The 20,992-nt window shown below is 47.2% G+C and overlaps 1 protein-coding gene across 1 annotated transcript in view; it reads left to right on the top strand.

Annotated features, from left to right (window-relative positions):
* Positions 1 to 1,764: 1,764 nt before the first annotated feature.
* Wwc2 (WW and C2 domain containing 2) overlaps positions 1,765 to 20,992 on the top strand; it is a 175,636-nt gene continuing 156,408 nt past the window's right edge. The window contains exon 1 of the mRNA XM_021642456.2: positions 1,765 to 2,260. Coding sequence (XP_021498131.1) covers positions 2,130 to 2,260 — 131 coding nt within the window. The 5' untranslated portion in view covers positions 1,765 to 2,129. The remainder of the gene's footprint in view (positions 2,261 to 20,992) is intronic.

Genomic DNA, 20,992 nt, shown 5'->3' with positions numbered 1-20,992 from the left:
CGTGTGGATGGGCCAATGTAGAGAATTACACACTCAGTAGTGTAACAGGTTAACTTGAGACAGGTTCCCTCTACAGACCAGGATGTGTCACTCCCCTGAGGACTAGGACCCTGACTATCGGGGCAGAGTACAGGTAAGGGAGCCGAAACCTCCCTCAACAAAGCACCGAGCCCAGCTTCCAGAGACCTTGGCATTATGGGAAAGGTCGAGAAAGACGGCGAAAGTGAGCAGCTTCTCTTGGGAACGTCTGCCTCTCTCTGGCTGTCCTTCCTAGTTCCTGGGGATTTCAAGTTTCTGTTGCTTCACAAACTGCTTATTCCCAGTAAGTCCCCCCTCATCCCTTTTTTCCTGCCTAAAATCCCTTCCCCGGGCAGGTGGAGTCCCCTTCTTTCAAGGTTCCTTGTTTCAAGGCTCTTACAGTTTAGTTCTGGTCCCAACCTCTCGGCGAGGAGTTAGTACGTTAGCAGGTAGGATTAAGGGATTTCACACCAAGAGGCGAATGACATGGCTCTGGGGCCTTGCTTCCTAAGGTACTGTCGGTTCTAAAGAATCTGCTTAGAGACCCGGAAAAAAAATATTCATTAGGGTGGTGGTGTACAGCAGGCTACAAAGGTTTGGGGAGCAAAAAGGCTGCCTCCCAGACTGAAGGACAAGGACAGGGCAAGCTCAGTGTCTTTCTTGACTCTGCCAAGGCTTTGGCCTCGCAGGAGTCTGCCGTCTGGCTCCTACTCAGTGCCGACCAGCACTTAATAGCGGAATCAATAAGTGCTTGCGAAAGAAGATCTACATCTCACACCAGATGGGGACATTTGATCCAAGAAGCTGTGGCCTCCGACCCCCCGCCTTGGGGGGTGATCGTCAACACCTGCTGGACCCCGGGATTGGGGAGGAGAACTTCCCGGGACGGAGAGCTGGAGAAGAAACTGGATATTGGACGCAGCCATGTCCCTTGGACTTAAACCCAGAAGGGACGCCAGAGGCAGAGGGCCCTGGCCGCACTGGTGCAGCGCCCCTACGCGGCGGGGAGGCGCGGGCGGTTCCGGACCCCGGGAGTCCCGCGCGTGGCGAGCAGCGGCGGCAGCAGCGGGGTGGCCCTGTCGCCTCCGAGGATCAGGCCTGGGTTCATCCGTGGGCCGCTGGGGCGGACGGAGAGGGACCCGCCTTGGCTCGGCCCTCCGAGGCCCGCGAGGTCCCCGGTGAGGTCAGCCGGGGCCAGACTCCCCGGCGGAGGGCTCGGGGGGCGCCGCGGCCCGGGACACGCCCCGGACACACGCCCGGCGCTTTTGCACACTTCCCCGCCGCCGGGAACCGCCGGGGCACGGCATGGGGGAGTTTCTGTGCCCTCTTCCCGGGACAGCGCTCCCCACCCTTTCCTCTCGAAAGTCCTGCGGTTTCCCCAACAAGTCGGAAAGAGGTTGAGAAGGCTGCAGACTTTTTTTTTTTTTTTTTTTTTTTTTTTGTCTTTTGCCGTCTTTCTCCTTCTGAAACTCTAAGATCCCCAGAGCGTCTGGCCCGAAGAGGACAGTTCGGGATGTTGGGGAGGGAGCGAGCGGCGCATTCCTCCGCCCTCCCGCCTCCCACCTGGCCTCCGCTCCCCTCCCCCGCGCGGGCTCAGCCCCGCGTCCCGCCGCGGCCGGCCCTGGCAGCTGCAGGGTTAAGCTCAGGAATGTGGCGGCGAGGAATGTGCATGCAAATGAGGAGAACGCGGGGCGGGGCCGGGGGCGGGGCGCATGCTAATCGCACGCAAATGAGGAGGCCAGTCGCCGCCGGGCCGTTGCTCCGCGGAGCTTCCCGGATCCGAGCCCAGACGGCGTCGGCCGGGGCAGCCTGGGCGCCGCGACCCTCGGCGGCCACAGGGGGACGGGGAGGAGGAGGAGGAGGAGGAAGAGGCGGAGGCAGCGGCGGCAAGGAGGAGGAGGAGAAGGAGGAGGGCTCGCTCGCCTGCTCCGACGCAGACATGGTGGACTGATCCCCGGCGGGGCTGAGAGCAGGGATTCCCGAGGCTCCCCCCGCGCGTGGCCCGCGCCCCGCGCCCCGCGCCCCGCACGCCCCTCGCCGGCGCCCGCGTTCCCGCCGCGCCCAGCGCCCGGTCCCTATGGAGGCGCCGCTAGCCGGCGAGGCCGCTGACCATGCCTAGGAGGGCCGGGAGCGGGCAGCTGCCGCTACCCCGGGGCTGGGAGGAGGCCAGGGACTACGACGGCAAGGTCTTCTACATCGACCACAACACCAGGAGGACCAGCTGGATCGACCCCCGGGACAGGTGGGCGGCCGGATCCCGGCCGGGTGCGGGGACCCGCCTCGGAAGTGCGGCGGCGACTGTTGTCTGGGAGACCTGGCGGGCGCGGGGGGCGTGGGGCGTCGCCGGCCCGACACCCCTGAGGGCTCCGGGATGGGCGCGGGACGGTCGGCCTAGGCGCGGTTGTGCCTGCCCGCCAGGCTCCCTTTCTTGGGCCCCATTGCCCACTTGCCTTCCCGACGCCCCCCTGAGACTCGTTCGTAGACACTCCCTGTCCCAAGGGAAGGGCCGGATTGGTGCTCTGGGTTGGCACCCCAAGTCCAGTTAGCCGGCTCAGGGTGGGGGCCCCTTGACCCTCTTTAGATCCCCCGTGCTCTTCAAAGTTGGTCAGATGGAGGCGGAGGGCACCTTTCGACCTCTGTAAGGCACGCCGGGCTTGGGGCCTCCCGGAGGCCTAAGTGCATGGTGTGAGCAAACTAGCCATCTGGGCCACCTGTGGCATCTCTCCAGCCATCCTCGTCTCCGGAGCTCTCACTGCAAGCTTTTGCTAGGGCGCAACCCTAACCATACCCTAGGGCCCAGACGCGGAGAGGGGTCCTATTCCTGGTTGGTGTCCTTCGTAGCTCTGGCCCTCATATTAAAAAAAAGAAAAACAAACAAAAAAACCAAAACACTGTTTTGGATTGGAGTTTTGCTTAACTGTAATTCCTCACCTGAAGGCTCTGGCAGAGTTTTCTTGGGAAGTGGAGTGAATACTAGGACTGAACCTTGGCCACAGGTAGTCCAGACTTGAAGCTTAGCCTAATTTTGAACAGGTCTCAAATGCAAGCATTTTGTTCCTACCTAGGGCTCTGAAGCAGACAGGCATCCAAGCGGTTCAGGAGCTGAAGTTTAGTGGAGTGCCCACAGTGTCCTCTTTCTCAACTTTCTTTTTACTGTTAGGAAGAGTATTTCTTAGAATTAAAGTTGCTGGCAGAAGGACTAGATGAGGAGGACAGGGTATGCTGTCACACATCTGTATGAACTCAGCGCTTGTGAAAAGGGGGATCACGAGTTCAAGGCCAATACTAGAGCACATTTTTACTTGTAAATTCGAAAATGTCCATTAAGGAGGTATTCCTTTTTGTTTTATATTTCTGGACTGCCTCGGGCTGTATGTAGCTCAGGCTGGCTGGCTTGGAACTCATTTATGTAACACAAGCTGGTCCCAAACTCACAGCCATCCCTCTGCCTCAGCCTCCTCAATGCAGGAATTACCCGTGCCAGCCACCATGCTGGATTAGTTAGTGCCTCATTGCAAGTTTCAATAACGTATCCTTAGGGAGACCCCGTCATCTGCAGTTTCAACATTTCTGAAAAGTTCTGTGGGATCTTTACACAGCGTGGTCTGAGGGGTTGTAGCCTTTTCAGGTGCTTTTCCTGTTACCCTATTTCCCCACCCTCACCTTTCTTAATTTGACCCTAATATGCTTTTCTATTTGATATCCCCAATCACTCATTTCCTAGAACTATTATTGTATTTGAAAGCTATTAAAAAGCAGTTATAAGAAAGTCTCGAACGACATAAATTTATGGGACAATCCTTGTTAAATTATCCATGAAGATAGGGGTTTAGGTTTCCCTCCCCCACCCCCATGGGCCATTGCTGGCCTGATGAAGGTTATGACAAGAGTCACACGGTCATGGGCTCTCCAGGCTTATTAGTCGTCATAAACATTGTGCTCCGAGCCTGTTAGTTGCGCCGTTGCACTTTGAAACTACTTAACAGATAGTAAATGTTGGGGCCGATGCTGTGCACACAGCAGTGGTTTGTAAGGCACCTGTATAAATATTTGACTTTTACAGTTAACTGTGTGGCAGTTCTCTCTGCTCGTGGAAGCTCGGGAGTTTGAGGCTGACTGCAGGGTAAATGCTTGCACTTTCTAGGCATTTTACGTCCTCTCCTGCTTCAGCTCACACGCATCATCATCCCATCATCTCATTTGTCCACCGAAGAGGATTATCAGAGTACACAGTGGCTGGGTGAAGCAAAGAGAAAGGGAAGTTCTATGACTTGGCTTACCCGCATCCCTGCCTTCTTGCACAAGCCAGGTGTGCCTTTTACTTCGGACAGGAATGGATTGGCAATTACTGTGAATGCTGTTTTCAGGAAAGTAGGAACCAAGTCCTCTGTTGGGGACAAAGGGTTTTGACTAAGGTGAATTCTTTTTCCAGTTTTCCTTGCAGCTGCTAGGTCTTGAAGTACTTGAAGATGTATGTTTGAATTATTAGCAATACTTCTGAATTCCTGTATGAGAAGTTTAAAAGCTATTCTGTGCCGTCAGCCACTGTGATATGTCAGTTTAAATATATGTTTTCTTTCAGTGCCAGTAAGTGACAGTGAGCCTTCCTCCATAGTGTTAGAGCTGATTAGAGAAGAAATTTGAAGTAGCTCTTACTAACTCTGGTGAATTTTGCTGCACAGCAGGCATATGGGAAGGGAGACGTTACCCAAGCCCGGAGGGACTGTATGGTGCATTCTTCTCCTGCATGATCACATTACAAATCCCGAGAGAAAAAAGAAGGGCTTGAGACACTGTGAGCCTGTGGTGGTTATGGGTCTTTAAAGCCACTTCACTTAAAATGGTCAGAATGATTCACCCACTCACTGTTGTTATTTTTATTCCATTAAGAGTGGGAATTTTGCTTCTGAGAGTTTATCAGAAGTCATCTGGTGTTTCTGGTTGGACAGAGAATTACGTTGCCTGAATGGGAGGAGGCTGGGGGGGTGGGTTCTACAGCCACGTGATCTCATTCAAGGAGTTTTGGTGCTGGAGGCTGGGGCTCACGTGTTCAGATATGTTAGGGCCAGGCCACATAACGCAGACGTTGCTGGGGTGTCTCGGATCTCTTACTGCTGTGTCGCCTACTACGTCAGGCTGAGTTTCTGAATCAACTCCCTCACAGGGATGTTTTCTGGCTTGTCATTAAGACCCAGCCAAATAGTATTATTTGCCCTGGTAACATTTTCTTTTCGTCTTAAGTTCTAAGGAAATGTGTGTCCGGGTGCTTTGTCTGGTCCACGAGTGTGTAGTGCCCTTGTAGTCCAGCAGAGGCTGTTGGCCCCCTGGGGTTGCACGTGCAGGTGTTTGGGAGCTGCCATGTGGGTGCTGGGAATTGAACCTCGGGTTCTCTGGAAGATCAGCCCGCGCCTTTGACCACTGAGACTTCTCTCCAGCCTTCTGTCCACACTTCAGCTTAGGAACTGAGCCACAGTTCAGGGAAACCCGATTATAGTAGATACAGCATCACATTTCTTCGTTTCTTGTTTGTTTTTGTTTTTGTTTTTCGAGACAGGGTTTCTCTGCGTAGCCTTGGCTGTCCTGTACTCGCCTTACAGACTAGGCAGGCCTCTAATTCGCAGAGATGAGCCTGCCTCTGCCTCTGCCTCCCTGAGTGCTGGGATTACAGCCTCGCGTCTCCATGTATGGCTGCGATGTCACATTTCACTAGGCTCTATAAAGGTGATCTCATCTTATTCTGCCATTAGTTCTCTGAAGTAGGCCTTTCGTACCTCACAGGGATAGATGAGGAAATGGAATGGGTGAGGCTCAAGTGTGGAGTCAGGATCTGGCACCAGACAATAGGACTATAACCTGGTGGTTCTCGCGACCCTTTACTACAGCTCCTTGTGTTGTGGAGACCCCAAACGATAAGATTATTTCTGTTGCTGCTTCATAACTGCGTTTTTGCTACTGTTATGAACTGTATTGTAAACATCTTTGTTTTTCCATGGTCTTAGGCCGCCCTGGGAAGGGGCAGGTCAACCCCCAAAGGGGTCGTGACCCCTAGGTTGAGAGCTGCTTCTCTAGGGCTTGGAAGCTGTGTTTCCTGAGGGTGTTATTTTTGTGGGTTCTCTCTCCCAGTCCCATTTTATTTTGCTCACCGTGAACACTCTTTGGCCACACCAATTGGTGTTTATGGTGGAACATGGATCCTGGCCAAATGGGCTGGTGTTTTATAACCCTGCACTCAACACAGGAGAGAGGATAGGAAGGATCGCCTCTTGGAGTCAGGGTGAAATGGGCAGGCACTGCGGTTTTGCATACTTCTTGTCCTTGTGGGAGAGGCGCAGTCCTTCTGTCCAGTGAAGCTTACAGGTTTCCACACAAAGCAACAGTATGCTAAGTCTCTAATCTGTAGCTTATGACTAGGGTCAGACACCGAGCAGCGCGTGGCTTTGAATTGGAGTGAGGCCTGTATGGCGGAGGGTGAATGAAGGTGTGTGTGATGAGCAAGTCATTGCTGTCAGAGCAGACTTGTGTCTTTCCACGCTCAGTCAGTGACACTTGATTAGGATCCTTGGAACTTGATTAAGATCCTTGGAATCTTTTCTTTCAAATCGGTGTAAGTGGATCAACCCACCTCAAGTGTGAATCTCACAAGTCTTCATTCCACGCTTGTCCTCTGTGTGTGGTAGATGTGAACGGAATGTTGGGTAGGCCAGTTAAGGGCTAAAATCAATGAAAGAGTGTAGTTGAACTACTCTCCTATTTTAGTTTTATTGGGCTTTTGGGGAAAAAAAAATTATGCCCCGACATATCAACAACCAGAGACAATCGATTTTCCAGTTGGATTAGAAATAATGAGAGAAGTGAGCTGCTGCTTTTTGAAGAATAATGTAAATATGTGAATTACTTAAACAGCAAAAAGCCCACTGTCAGCTCTCGTACCGCCATGGTCATCCTTGCTGGACGCTGCCCCTTCCCAGCAGGTCCAGCGCCTGGGTGCCAAGTGCTGGGAGTTAGCTGAGCGATCACAGGAGAGGCTGCTAAGAGTGGATTTTAATCACTCGAGGAAGTGTTAACGGAAACCAGACATTGGTGTCTCCCAAGAATAACCGTAGACCTATTTCTTGCTTTCAGCACTGCTGTGCTTGTTGGAGAGAACAGTAATCGTTGCTTGGTATATTTGAATGACTAAGCTTTCTTCTGTGACTTTAATGGTCTGTAGTTTGCAGTTTAATTTTGCTGCAAGGCCCAGGACAATAGTTTATTTTTCAAGGAAGACTGTTATTTATAAACACGCTATTTGTTTTGAGCTGCAAACTGCTAAGTTGTCAGCCACAGTGAGCCTTTGTGACATGCGGTCTGTATACAAGCAAGTGGTATTTAAACTTAATGAGAGGAAGCCTGGGACGCTGCGAAGTGTGGAGGCTGCCTGCAGGCCCTGCTCTGCCTTGCAAATGGCACTTGCTTCCTTTCCTGGGCAAAATCCTATAGAAAATGAGGCCCTCTCCGCGGAGGGGTGTGCCGGGCTTCATCTTGCTGATGTGGGAGTTGGGGACATGGCAGGAAACAGAGCTACTACCCTAATGTGCGAATGACCTCACGAAGAATTCAGCTCTGTGTGTGCACTGGCACTGTGAGCCTCAGCGAAGCTGACTGACCTTTGTTAGATTTTGGACTTAATTCTTTATCCGTTTCTGAAATTGAAAAAAATTACCACGTACTTCTAGTGTATGGGACAAGAAAGAAAAATTTAAAGGCACAGGGTGTAGGCTAAAAACAATTTATGAAAATGTAAATGCAGAGTGTTTTCACCATCTTGAGTGTTTTCTTATTAGTCATTCTTATTATGACAAAACAAATCACACAAAATTCACAATTTTAGCCAAAGTTTATAATTCAGTGTTTTGTTTTTTTTTTAAAGTATATTCACACTGTTAGGCAAGCCTAAATACTATGTAATTTCTGGACCTCAAAATAACTCTCCTACTTATTAGAAACTCGCTTCCCATTCTACCACCCTGAAACTTTTGTTTGTTGTTTGTTTTGTTTTGATACAGGGGTTCTCTGTGTAGCCTTGGCTGTCCTGGACTCACTTTGTAGACCAGGCTAGCTTCGAACTTACAGAGATCTGCCTGACTCTGCCTCCTGAGTGCTGGGCTTACAGGTGTGTGCCAGCCTACCTGGCTCACCCTGAGGCTCTTGGCAGTCATTAATCTGCATCCTGTGTCTGGGTTTCCCTATGGACGTTTGCTGTAGCGTACCACACTCTGCCGCTAGCCTTTCGTTTAGCACAGTGTCTTCGTGGCTCCTCCTTCTGTAGGCCTTAGCAGGCGCTTCCTCCCTTTTATGGCTCACATGGCAATTCTGTACGGAGCCCCTTTTCTTTATTATTATTATTTTAAAATTTGATGGGCTACAATATCGTATTTGTCATTTTAATGTAAATATAATGATTAAGTTGTTTCACATTGCAGTGTTTAATATATTTACAGTAGTTCTTCATTTATGTTTGAGAGAGAGAGAGTGTGTGTGTGTATGTGTGTGTATGTGGTGTGTGAGACCTGTGTGTATGGTGTGTGTGTGAGAGAGAGAGAGAGTGAGTGTATGCTGTGTGTGTGGTATTTGAGACCTGGGTGTGGGTGAGAAACAGTGTTTCTAGACCAGAAAACATTATGTCGGAGAAATTCCAAGTTCTTCTTGGTCTTGAGTTCTTCTTTTTCCTCCCATACCTGACTGAGTGCTTTGCTTATTTTTATTTTTTTATTTGAGAAAGGGTCTCCTCCCTATGTAGCCCTGGCTGGCTTCAAACTTGCTATGTAGACCGGGCTGGCTTCCAACTCACAGAGATCCGGATGCCTCCGTGCTGGGATTAAAGGTGTGTGCCACTATGCCTGACTTTGAATAGTTTGAACCTGACACTGTAGATGTCAGGTTCCACTGCACCAACCAGCTCAGTGCCCCAGACAGTAGGACCTAGAGAGGCAAGTAAGATTTGGTTCTGGGTGAGCCTGCTTACAATCTAGTTGGCACAACCATCTCTAATGTGAACCGAAGTGGCCTTGATATTTTCTCTGTCTCCTTTTAATTCAGCCTAGTGAGTACCATTCCAGACACACAAGGGAAATACTTGAAAGGAATTAAATGTGCAATACAGATGCAAAGTGTATTTTAATAATGTACATTAATTTTATCTTCATCCCGTCTTGTTATATTTTAAAATGTTACAGCGCATTCAGGTGATGGAGGGCAGCTGAGAGCCTCGAGTCCTGTCAGTCAGTGTTCCCACCCCCATCCTCATGACAGCCCCATCCGAGCCATGAGGAGGATGCCCACTGCCTAGGCAGACAAGGTTTACTTAAGTCATTGAAAGTTGGGGCCTTTGAGGAACTGCCACTGCCCAGAAGACCCTGTGGGGACACACAAGTAAACATCATGGGGCGTCTTGGGACAGAAAAGGGGAAAACTAAGGAAAAGTGAGCTATTGGCTTGGTGGAGTATCAGCCTAGCTAGTACATCAGTTTCTGTAGCTGTTCTGAACTGCTAGCGGGAGCTGAGTGAGGGGAACACGACACCTCTCTGTATTAACTTTGTGTTTTCCTCCAAATAGGAAACACTTTTAGAAATAGTTGATTAAATTATTATAAAAATCACTTTCAACAGCTAACTATTTCTTATTGTTTAAGTGAAGAACAGTGGTGAGCAAAATATGGCCTAGAGCTGAGTCCCATCCTGCAGACCTGTTTTTATACAGCCCTCCAGCCAGCATGAGGTTTATACAAAGAAAAGGTTGTGAACAAACAGAAGCAAAGACTGTGTGGTGGGTTGAATATAGTTCCCAAAGCCCCAGATGTTTCAAAGCTCCAGATGTTTCAAGGTCCCAGATGTTTGCTCTGTAAAGTAGAATGATGGGATTCTTTTCGTATTTATTCTTATTATTACTACTTAGATAGGGTTTCGCTGGGTGGTCTTGGCTGGCTTGGAACTTACTAAGTAGCCCAGGATGGCCTTGAACTCACAGAGTCCTACCTTTTGCCTCACACTGCTGGGATTGAAGATGTGCTCCACCATGCCCAACCCAAGTCTTTAAAACATTTTATATCAACACTTAAAAGAAATATTAGCCATTTATGAGCACATGGGGTTTTCCTTGATCATTTATTATGCAAATGCTTTGTGGATGCTGTGAAGATGAGTCCTGCCACCACAGATGCGGTCTTTGAGGACTCGCCTTCTGTCATGGGTTGGTTTTCTTTTGCAATGAAATGAAACACACTACTTGAAGTTTTTCAGCTCCATTTCTTTTTGAGGTGTCTGGCGTGATAGATAGCATAGTTTGGCCTGTTATTTTATAACTGGAGTGAATCGTGGATCTGGCTGCTTGCTGATACTGTATTTACCACATATGTTGGCTTGAAACCAAGGGCCATCCTGGGAGCCTGGTTTTGCTGTACTGGCCTGAAGTAGAGATTGTTTGTATGGTACCAACCAAGGTTTAGTTTGGTAAGTTGCCAAATAGTAGACACCTATCAGATTTATTATTATTATTATCATCATCATTATTATTAATGGATTCATTTTGGAGACAGGTTGGGACCCAACTTTCTGAATAGTTGAGGATGGCCTTGAATCTTTTTTCCTTCTGCTCTCACTTCCAAGTCATGGCATGATGATGATGATGATGGTGATGATTTTGTGCATATATGCGGGTGTGATGTGAACGTGTATATTGTGTTAACCTGTGTGCATGCGTGCTTGAATATATGTGAAGGGCTGAAGCTGATAAGGAGTTTCTTCTTTCAAGGCTTTTCACCTGATGTATTGAGGAAGGGTCTCTCACCGAACCCAGAATTCTGCAATTCCAGGTAGTCTAGCCAGCTAACTCCTAGGGATCCCGAAAAAGTAGGCTGTGATGCCAACGAAGGAATGAACTCAGCAGGAAGAGCAAGGGCAAGCAGGAAAGAGCAGGTGCTTCCTTCTTCCATGGCCTTTTTGTAGGCTGCCACCAGAAGGTGTGGCCCAGATTTAAGGGGGAACTTCCCGCTTCAGAAGATCTGGGTTTAGGGTGGGTCATCCCAACTCAAATGATTCAATCAAGAAAAATCCTTCACTGGTGTACCGAGCTGCCTCAGGTTTTAGTTGATTCCAGGTGTCATCAGTAGACAACCAAGAATGGCCATCATCCCTTGTTTCTGCTTCCCTGAGGATTGCGGGGCTCCTCCATGTCCAGCTGCTTTCATGTGGGTTCCGGAAGTCCAGACTCTGGCGCTTACATTTGCACAGCAAGTGTTTCCTACCTGCTGAGATCTCCCAAGCCTCCTTATAATTATATTTTCAAAAATTTTAAACTCAAAATTGCAATGTGTGAGACACACACACATGCACACATACAGTGTCAGATACCATGGTGGGTGGGCCCAGCAAGGAGGTCAGAGGACAGACTTTGTGAGGCTGCTTTGTTCTTCCACTGTGGAGAATACTCAGTATACTCAGCTTTAGGCTTGCTTCTCTAGCTGTCTCCTTGGTCCAGTGACATTTATCTGTGAGACACCCCCCCCCCCCCCGGGAGATGCTGACAACAGTTCAAGGCTGCTTTGACCTCTTTATTCTGCTGCTTCACCTTCCCTAGTGCTCAGAGTGCAGGTACCTCCTCACCTGGCCTTAGAAAAATTGTAAAAAGAATGGTGCATAAGGATATGGGAAGGACATCCAACAAAATATCAAATTTCAAAGGCATGATAGCAGTTCATTGTAGCAGGTATAAATGGAGTGTTAATCTTGATATATGGAAAAACTAGGTTTTAAACTATGTGTGTGAGAGGTAAATGTTTGAATGTTTGCATACATGATCATGGGTGTACATGTGTATGGAAGCTGGAGAGCAATTTTGACAGTCGCCAGAAATACCATCTACCTCCTTTGAGACCATCTCTTGGTTGGCCTGAAACTCACCAGTTAGGCTAGATTATCTGGCCTCTGAGCCCTAGAGAGCCTCCTGACTGCCTTCTCAGGGCTGAGATGACAAGTGTATACTCCACATGGCATTTTATCTTGTATGCTGTCTAGTTTTATGTCAACATGACACGAGCTAAAGTCATCTGAGAGGAGGAAACCTCAAGAAAATGTCTCCAGGCTGGAGAGATGGCTGCTCAGTGGCTAAGAGCACTGACTGCTCTTCCAGAGGTCCTGGGTTCAATTCCCAGCAGCCACATGGTGGTGCACAACCATCTATAATGAGATCTGGTGCCCTCTTCTGGTGTGCTGTGAAAACAGAGCATCCACATACATAAAAATAAGTTAATATGTTTAAAAGAAAGAAAGAAAGAGAGAGAGAAAGAGAAAGAAAGGAAGGAAGGAAGGAAGGAAAAAAGGAAGGAAGGAAAAAAGGAAGGAAGGAAGGAAGGAAGGAAGGAAGGAAGGAAGGAAAGAAGGAAGGAAAACCTCTCCATGCAATGGACTGTAGGCAAGCCTGTAGGGCATTTTCTTAATTAGTGATGATGGGGGAGGGTGCAGCCCATGGTGAGTGGAGTCACCCCTGGGCCAGTGGTCCTGGGTGCTGTAAGATGTAAGAAAGCAGGCTGAGCAAGCCATGGTGAGCAAGCTAGTAAGCAGTACTCTTACATGGCCTCTGTATCAGCTCCTGCCTCCAAGTTCCTGCCCTGCTTGAGCTCCTGTCCTGACTTCCTTCAGTGCTGGACTGTGATGGGGAAGTGTAAGCCAATTAACCCTTTCTTCTCCATGTTGCTTTGGTCATGGCGTTTCATTGCAGCACTAGTGACCCTGACTAAGACACATGGGTTCTGGCCATTGAACTCAGGATCTGTTGCTTGTAAAGCGAGTGATTTATTGACCGAGCCGTTCTTCTAGCTCTTGAAATATTAACTTTTCTATGGCAGCTTGGTAATATTTATAAGGCCACAAGCTAGTGATGATGCTCAAACAGAAAATGATTCCATGTAATAATCTTACTATACAGAGAGCTGAAATCTGTTAGAGGAAAGGGTGTCCCCCAAATATACCATATTTATGTTTGGTCTGTGAATAATTTTTCATATATTGTTAGCCCTGCTTTTATAGTAAATGACTCAGAGTTCCAAAAGTGTAATAATGAGGCTATTTGGGGGGCAGGAGAGATGGCTCAATGGTTAAGAGCACTGGCTAATCTTCCAGAAGGGCCAGGGTTCAAGTCCGAACACCGACAGGGCAGCTCAGAACTGTCTGTCACTCCGTCCTCTTCTGGCCTGTGGGATACTGCACCTACACATGAACAGACTGCAGGCAAAACACTCCTGCACGTTAAAAACAAGTGAGAACGTTAGCACAGCGAGGCGCTGGGCAGCGGTCCTTCACCCAGAGCTTATGAGGAGTTGAGTAGTCTCCAGTGCTTGGACGGGCTCAGGGGCTCTGTGTGCTCTGGCTCATGTTGGGTAGCAGCTCTGAATGTGGACATCAGTAATAAATGCTGAGCTACAGAGATTTGTACTGTAACTTCCTGACTGAAATTCAGCCTCACTAACAGACCGTGGAATGTGTTTTGGTATTTTATTGATGTTTCTCTGTTATGTAAGAAGGCCATTTTATTAAGTGGCAGTGATCCTCAATAAAATTTAAAAACATGGTAGGCAACTTTTACTGCAGAAGGTCTGAAGGACACACAGTTTCATTTAGTGTAAAGCTTTAATCTCTCAGTTTCCTTTGCATGTGGTATTCGGGAGAGATAAGAGTTCCATTTTTTTCTCCCTTGACACTGTAAACAGAATGGCTGTGTGGAATCTGTATTGTCTGTGGTGTCAGTGAATAGTCAGGTTTCTCACTGTACTGACCCAAGACAGGTTTCGGGCTGGTCAGTAATTTGGTCCCACGCTGCATGTTTCTCTGTTTCTTTTCTTTTTCGCTGATTATCAGGGAATTTGAATTTGGTTGGAACAGATCTTATATTTACTTTCTGTTTGCCTCCCTTTGTTTCTGCTGAGTGGTGTAATTTATGACATTTCTCTCAGGACAGTAGAAATGTGACCTGGTATTTGACTTGGCAGAATGTTCAGTGCCCTGGTTTGCTACAGATACCCAGAGCCGATGTGGGTGTCTGACCCGGCCCTCGCCCTTCCCCTAACGCTCTGCCTGTAGGAGGTGTGCGGATGCATTCTTGATGGCTTTCCTAATGTCTCATATGCTGGGAGCACACCTGTGTGCGCATCTCTACTGAGTTCAGAAAGTTCATTCGTGTCCATTGAGGATAGAGACCCGCTGTGTGTGTGTCCACCCATCTCGTGCCTCCTTAAATGATCTGTCCCCACAGGGCGCAGCACCGCAGAGGTCTGTAGCCATGAAAACAGATATAAACATGTCAAGGATTTTCTTCAAGATCTTTCCAAGATGCAACCATTTGCCCCTGGTTTAGTTTACCTGGCATGACTAAGCACATAGTCGTTCACTCACACAGTCGGTCATTCGTCAAACACTTAGGAAACCATTATGCTTATTATGAGGAAACAGCATTGGCTAAAGTATGTAAGGTTTTGCTTTCATAGATTTTTGTATTCTAGCTTGGCAAGGGCAAAGAAATTATGATAGCCCTGGCAAAGGTGATGTGACAGTGGTGTCATTAGAAGCTGCCTTGAGTCCATCTTTTTTGAGGATCTACATTTAATTAAGATCTTCCATCCACTTGGAGACCTCGGAGATAGTGCAGGCCTAAGAAAAGGCCAGTAGGACCCCCAGCCCAGGGCTTTAGGGCATGGTAGCTTCTGGGACTGTGTGGCTATTTACCTGTGCATTAGTCCAAATGAAGTTAGCTGTTTGATATTGGAGTCTCACTAGCCACATTCTAAGTGTGTAGAGCCTTATGTGCGGATAAAGAACATTTCCTCAGTGTAGAAGCTTCTGCTGGGCTGCCCTCTCACAAGCAGATGTAGCAGTTGATGCACTTCAGAGACTGAACTGAACTGCCCGGGAGTGTGACTGTGGGTCTGAGGCAGAAAGAGAAGGGGTGTGGGCAGTTCTGCATTGTGGAGCATCACACTTTTTTTTTTTTTTCAATGCAGTTTATTCAGGAACCTTGAACAATCATCTGACCCTGGGGAAAGCCAGCCCACAGCTTAAATAGCCTCTGGGTAGCCAACCCAGGCGTGCCACGTAGGCAATGCAGATAGGTCCGCATACATGGAAGCAAGCCAGATCCTCAGCCTTAGCCAAATGTGGAGTTGTTCGTGACAGAGAGCACTCACCATCGGGAAGGTGGAAGGCGGAAACCAGCTCCATCTTTAAGGCCCGGCATTCCGCAGCTCTCTACAGTTCCCCCTTTTTGTTTTAGACGCATCAGGCAAGAGTAGAGGTCTGATCTCTGATATTAGAAATAAATTGGGACTTTGTACCGATGTTCATTTAGGTGTCATCCACCCAAAGATCATCAGACCCATCCGATACCTTTTTCTCATCAACCCGCAGGCAATCAGACTTGCTCTTCTCTGGGTCCAAAGCGGCTGACCCTGAGTGCAGTGCTTAGCCTCGCATCCTGAGCGTAACATTTTAGCTCCCATGCTTGGGGAGACTGTCCTGCTTCAATGGCTGTAAAGGCCTGAATGGTCATATGAGGCTGTTGTGAGACTCTAATCTTGCATATATAGCACAGGCAAACCAAGGAGACCAACACCAAACTTTTTTGAGACGAGGTTTCTCTGAGTAGCCTTGGCGCTCCTAGATTTGCTTTGTAGACCAGGCTGGCTTCCAACTCACAGAGATTTGCCTGCCTCTGCCTTGAGGAGTGCTGGGATTACAGGCTTCTGGGATTACAGGCGTTCGCCTGTAACATCACACTTGGCTGAACATCACACTTATAAAGCTTTCCCGGAGTTCTTAAAAATTGGAGACTTTTAGTTGGGCATGGAGAGTGCTGCTATCTTACCTCTCGGGAGGCAGGAAGAGCAGGGTTGTGAGTTTGAGGCCAGCCTGAGCTACAGGTAGGTTAGTGGTAGAGCTCTTGCCTAGCTTGTGCAAGGCCCCGATCAATTCCCAGCACTGAAGAAGTTGAAAAGAGGTGTGAGAAGACCTCCATGTTTTGAATGTAAAGATGGAGGTAAAAGTGCAAACTTGATGACCCAGAAGCCATGTGACCATGGCATCTGTAATCCCGACACTCCTACCATAATGTGGGAGCCAGAGGCTGGGGAGTCACCTTATGCAGTGCTGTAGCTGAAACAGAACACTGCCTGTGCAAGATGGAAGGCGGGAACCAACTCCTGAACTGACCTCTGACCTCCACATGAGTGTCTGTGTGCATGCCTGTGTGTGTGCACAATAAGTGGGCTAACTAGAAATAATTAGAAGAGACCACTCCTCTCTGGAGAAGGGATTACAGATGCTACCGATGGTGAGAAGCTGTTGGAGCTTGGATTAAAGTGCAGTGGGAAGCAGTGAATGGCTTGCTCTGCTTTTTAGGTTTAAAAAAAGAAGAACATGGTAACAGTTAGGTACTGGAAGTCTGGGAACAAGGGTGGAGGCTTTTCTGACCTACTGATGGGGAAAGACCAGGAGGCGGAAGGTTAGCTGCTTCCCAACTGCACTGGAAACCCAGAGTTCTTTTCAAGTATCTAGGTCTAAGGTGTTTCAAGTGACATGTGGTGGGCATTGGACATAGACTCTGGAGCTTAGGAGAAGGCTTAGAGCTGAGTTAGTAAGCTGGGGTTACATAGCATTTAAAGCTGAGGAACCTTGAGGCATGTGCTGATGTTGCCCAGTGTTTGAAACTGTTCTAGCCAAGATGGCTTAATTTTTTGTCACTAGAACATACCTTAGGCTTACTGACCACTGCTAAAGATGCTAATGATGACAATGTCAATAAATGCCATTTATCGAACTCTTCACGAATTATCTCAAGGTCTGTGCGGGCAGACACTGTGTCTTGTTTGCTGTTGTATTTTGGTGTCCACCTGTGCGCAAGCTGGACAAATGAACCTTTGATAGCTCCGTTATCACCCTCCGCTATGGTTTAAATGAAGCTTGAGTCTGTCCTGCACAGATTCAGGGTGCATCTTAGGTCTTTGGGGGCTTGTCTGCCGAAGGGATTAAAGATCTCAGAGGAGGGAACCAGCATGGCCACACTCCTGCACTGTGATGGCGTCCACCACAGGTCTTCACCAGAGCTGAGCAGAAGTTGGGTGCCATGACCTTGAACTTCAAGACCTTCTTTCTTAATGAAGTTAGCCGGTTTTGAATATTCTGGTATTATACGGAAGAGTGAGTAAATACTCACTCAGCTTAGGAATCAGAGGCTTACAGGCTTAAGGGACTTGTCTGAAGCTCAGAGCTTTGGGGGTGGGGATGGCAGACCCAGGCTTGTGTGTTTGACCTCAAGGCTTTGCTCTAGCCACGAGTTGTGTCCTGCACTCCCCGTGCAGCCTGGGTCCTCCGTTCCTGGGCTTGGGAGTCACAGCCACTTTTGAGGCCTTAGTCTAAACTTCATTCATTGACACGTCCCTCAACCTCAGCTACCCCTTGTCTCGTAGGACCTTAATCACTCGACCTGATTCTAGCTTCTGCAGCGTGTGCAGTGTTTGCCACCTCCAACGGAACTACACTTTCTCAGTCTGTCCTCTGTTCTCCCAGGGGAGGGGGTAGGTGTACCAGTTTGTCGATCATGCACAGCATTATTTGTTTATGCCCTGCTCAGGATGCATAGCAAGGTGTCCTGGGAGTATTAGTTGCACAAATAGCACTTAATTTGATTCTGTCCCTTCTGCCTTTTTGCAGTGTTTTACCTTCTTTCAGAGGCTGAGATCTGACATGCCCGAAATCCTCCTTAGCCCCGACATCTGGTTCTGAAGCCCCTTTGCCTTTGGATGGTAGCTTCCTCCCACCTCTGCTCAGAAACCACTCTCCACCACCTGCACACGCCCTCCTTAAAGGACAGGCCAGCTGTTCATGAAGGAGCAGACTTTTCCAGATAAAGCCAGGACTCTTCCAGGCTCTCCTATTCCTGTGCAGCAATTTTCATCAATTTCAAATCTGTTGAGTGAGCAAGCCTGGGTTCCACTATGGTGTGTGAGTTACAGACCTTGATTGGAATCCCCTTCTACCTTGACTCTTGTGATTGGTCCTAACTCTTGGGTGGGGTGGGGTAATGTCAGTATATTGCTAATCTCAGCCTTTGAATGTCTTTGAATGTCTTAGACTTGGATTCACAGTTAAAGAGCAAGTGACAGGAACTCAGGGTATAAGGTGTTTTTGCTTGATTTGCTTAGCCTCGTGAACCTTCCTGGGAAGGTTCCATTTAGGAAGATGGTTGAAGAAAAAGCGCTTACTGTGCGCATTCCGTCTTCCTGTTCCAAACTGTACTTTTTTGATGTTCGTGGTAATGGAGCAACGTACCATATTTCTGCTTCTATTTGGGCATCTAGTATCCCTAACACTTCTACTGTTTACTTCCTCAGAGAGCCAAGTTTGTGAACTCTAATTAAATGCTTAGATTCTGCATGCAAAAAAATCTTTTGTTCTTGAGTTGCTATGAACAACAGTTGGAAAAGTTAACCTTCCCTTTCAAAAGAACTTGTAGACAAATATGTGAATTTTAACAGATTTTAAGGAGTCATCATTCAGTGTTGAGTATTCTACGGATGACAAATTTCTACTTGACCATAATTTTGGTAAAGGAAGAAAGAAGTCGGTCATCAGGAGACCTATCAACAGAACATTCCTAAAATACTATTCAAATGAGGCGAGCCCTTGCCGGGCTCCAGCAGGGTAGCCAAGCAGTGAGTCCTTTCAGCCGCGTGTCTGATGGGTTTGCTGGTGTGACCTCAAAGAAGCCAAGTGCAGTGGTTTGCATGGACAGGCTATGACTTACCTGGAATTTGCCTGACTCACTAAACAGTCTTTTTTCTTCTTTTTTCTTCTTCCCCTTCTCATACAATGCTTTCTCCTCCTTTCTGTTCCCACGCTGTAGTTTTCACTTCTTCCACCACCTGGTCTAACTTTGGCTGACTCCTGGTGAGTGCTCACGATTGTTATATGATCGGTTGTATGAGTTGTTGTGTTTTTTTGTTTTTTTAATTTTCTTTGTGCTTTTTACACTAACTGTTTGCCTAAATTAGTGGCAGTAGTGAAGAACACAGATTGGCCCATTCGAATGAAAGTCTAGAGCAGTGGTTTCCAACCTTCCTAATGCTGTGACTCTTTAATACAGTTCCTCATGCTGTGGTGACTCCCAACCATAAGATTATTTTGCTGCTACTTAATAACTGTAATTTTACGACTGTTATGAATCGTAAATATCTGATATGCTGGATATCTGATATGTGATCCCTCCCTCATCGTGGTCACAACCCACATGTTGAAAACTGGTCTAGAGTCTTGTCCTCAATCTTTGAACACTGATAGGCATCCATGCATTCTCTCTTGAGAAGCCAATGGAAATTAGGCTGGACTGTGGAAGTCAGGCTCTCAGAGGAAGGCAGATGTAAATGTAATGGTGGTGATGTAATCGTTCTCCCTCCTAGGCTGTAGCACTCACGGAAGAGGAGCCCTTTGTCCTCTCCTTGTATCCTCTCATCTACCCTAGCTCTGCTGAGAGCGAAGAGTGAGGGAGCAAACTGTGGAGAGCACACCCTGGCGTGACTGAGGGATTCTGGGACACCAGCTGCCTGTCTGTCCTCAGGAGGAGGCCTGCTCTCATGCTTCCCGCTTCGGGGAACCCTGCACTTTGCCCATGTGTGTTCTAAATGGTGATTTAAGAAAAAAAGGTCATTTTTAATGTCAAATATTTAATCACATTTTGCATATATTAAAAAGATGGTATTTTTTAAAACCACAAGGATAATTTTAGGTGTCAATTCTAAAAGGCTCTGGGTTATGCTTCATTGACAATTTAGCAATCCATGCACTGATGTTTGCTGATTGCGTTTTAAAGGAAGAAGACCACGGTGGAAATGGGAACATCCGATTTCATCCAAATACTCTACTCTAGTTGTAGCGAACCATCACTTTTACAAGTACAGAAAGAAAGTTTTGCTGCTTCATGATTAAATCGTTCTAAGTTAACCAGTAATTTGGAGATTTGAAAAAAAAAACAGGAAAACTTATTTTCCTTTTCTGGTTTTAGGACAATGAGGAATCTGTTGGAAAACTGGTTATCTTAAGAATTTTAAGTTCAGGTACCCGAAAGAGTGTTTATTTGTACACTTTGCTGAAAAACTCCTGTATTTGTGTTTATGAACTCATGGCAGACAGAATGACATATTATAAATTGATAATAAAAAAGATATTTAATTCTGAGATACAAAGTTCTCCACCATGGTTTCATTTGAGTTAAATGCATAAAGCTGTGCATTCTGACGTCTGTAAACTAGTCATTTTGAACAAGGAATTTTTATTAATGGCTCTTCTGGGAGGAAATAGAATGCAGATTGGGGGAAGTAGAAGTTTTGTAATAGTTTTGGAGGCCACTTGAAATGATTCATACATAATTGTATTGTTTAAAAAGTCATAAATTAGTAAAACTCTGCCTTTGCAAGAAAGAGAATGTTCAAACATTTCAAACTTGTAACTGAGTGCAAAAATATTTCATGTTACGTAACTTCACTGTGCCTTTATCTGCATAAGAATTGTCTTGAGGTCTTCTGGTGCAAGGTAGGCTGGAATATACAGAACACATTGGAAATTGAGCCAGGGCCAGCAGCCGGCGTGCTCTGCTGAGCTGCCCGGCCATAGTTTAAAAAGGGACATTTCAGGAGAAGTTGTTGATGTGCTAATCTCTTGTGATGATTGTTGCCCTAATGTAGAGGTCCAAAAGTTCTCTATGGGTGAAGAACTGTCAAAAGAGAATATCTTTATCTATGGCTTTTCATTTAGCTGGGTTAAGATAGCACCATTTGGTGACCTGGTTTAAACATTAGTCCAAGTTAAAAAGCTGTATGCAGTTGAAGATCACACAAACTGAAAATACCTTGCTTCCCTTTTTTTTTTTTTTTTTTGCAATGACATGAAAGTTCTATAA

The sequence above is a fragment of the Meriones unguiculatus genome, chromosome 4 (genome assembly GCF_030254825.1).
Source record: "Meriones unguiculatus strain TT.TT164.6M chromosome 4, Bangor_MerUng_6.1, whole genome shotgun sequence".
NCBI lineage: Eukaryota > Metazoa > Chordata > Mammalia > Rodentia > Muridae > Meriones > Meriones unguiculatus.
The sequence above is the reverse complement of the archived record's forward strand: the minus strand, read 5'-3'. Positions and strand labels throughout refer to the sequence as shown.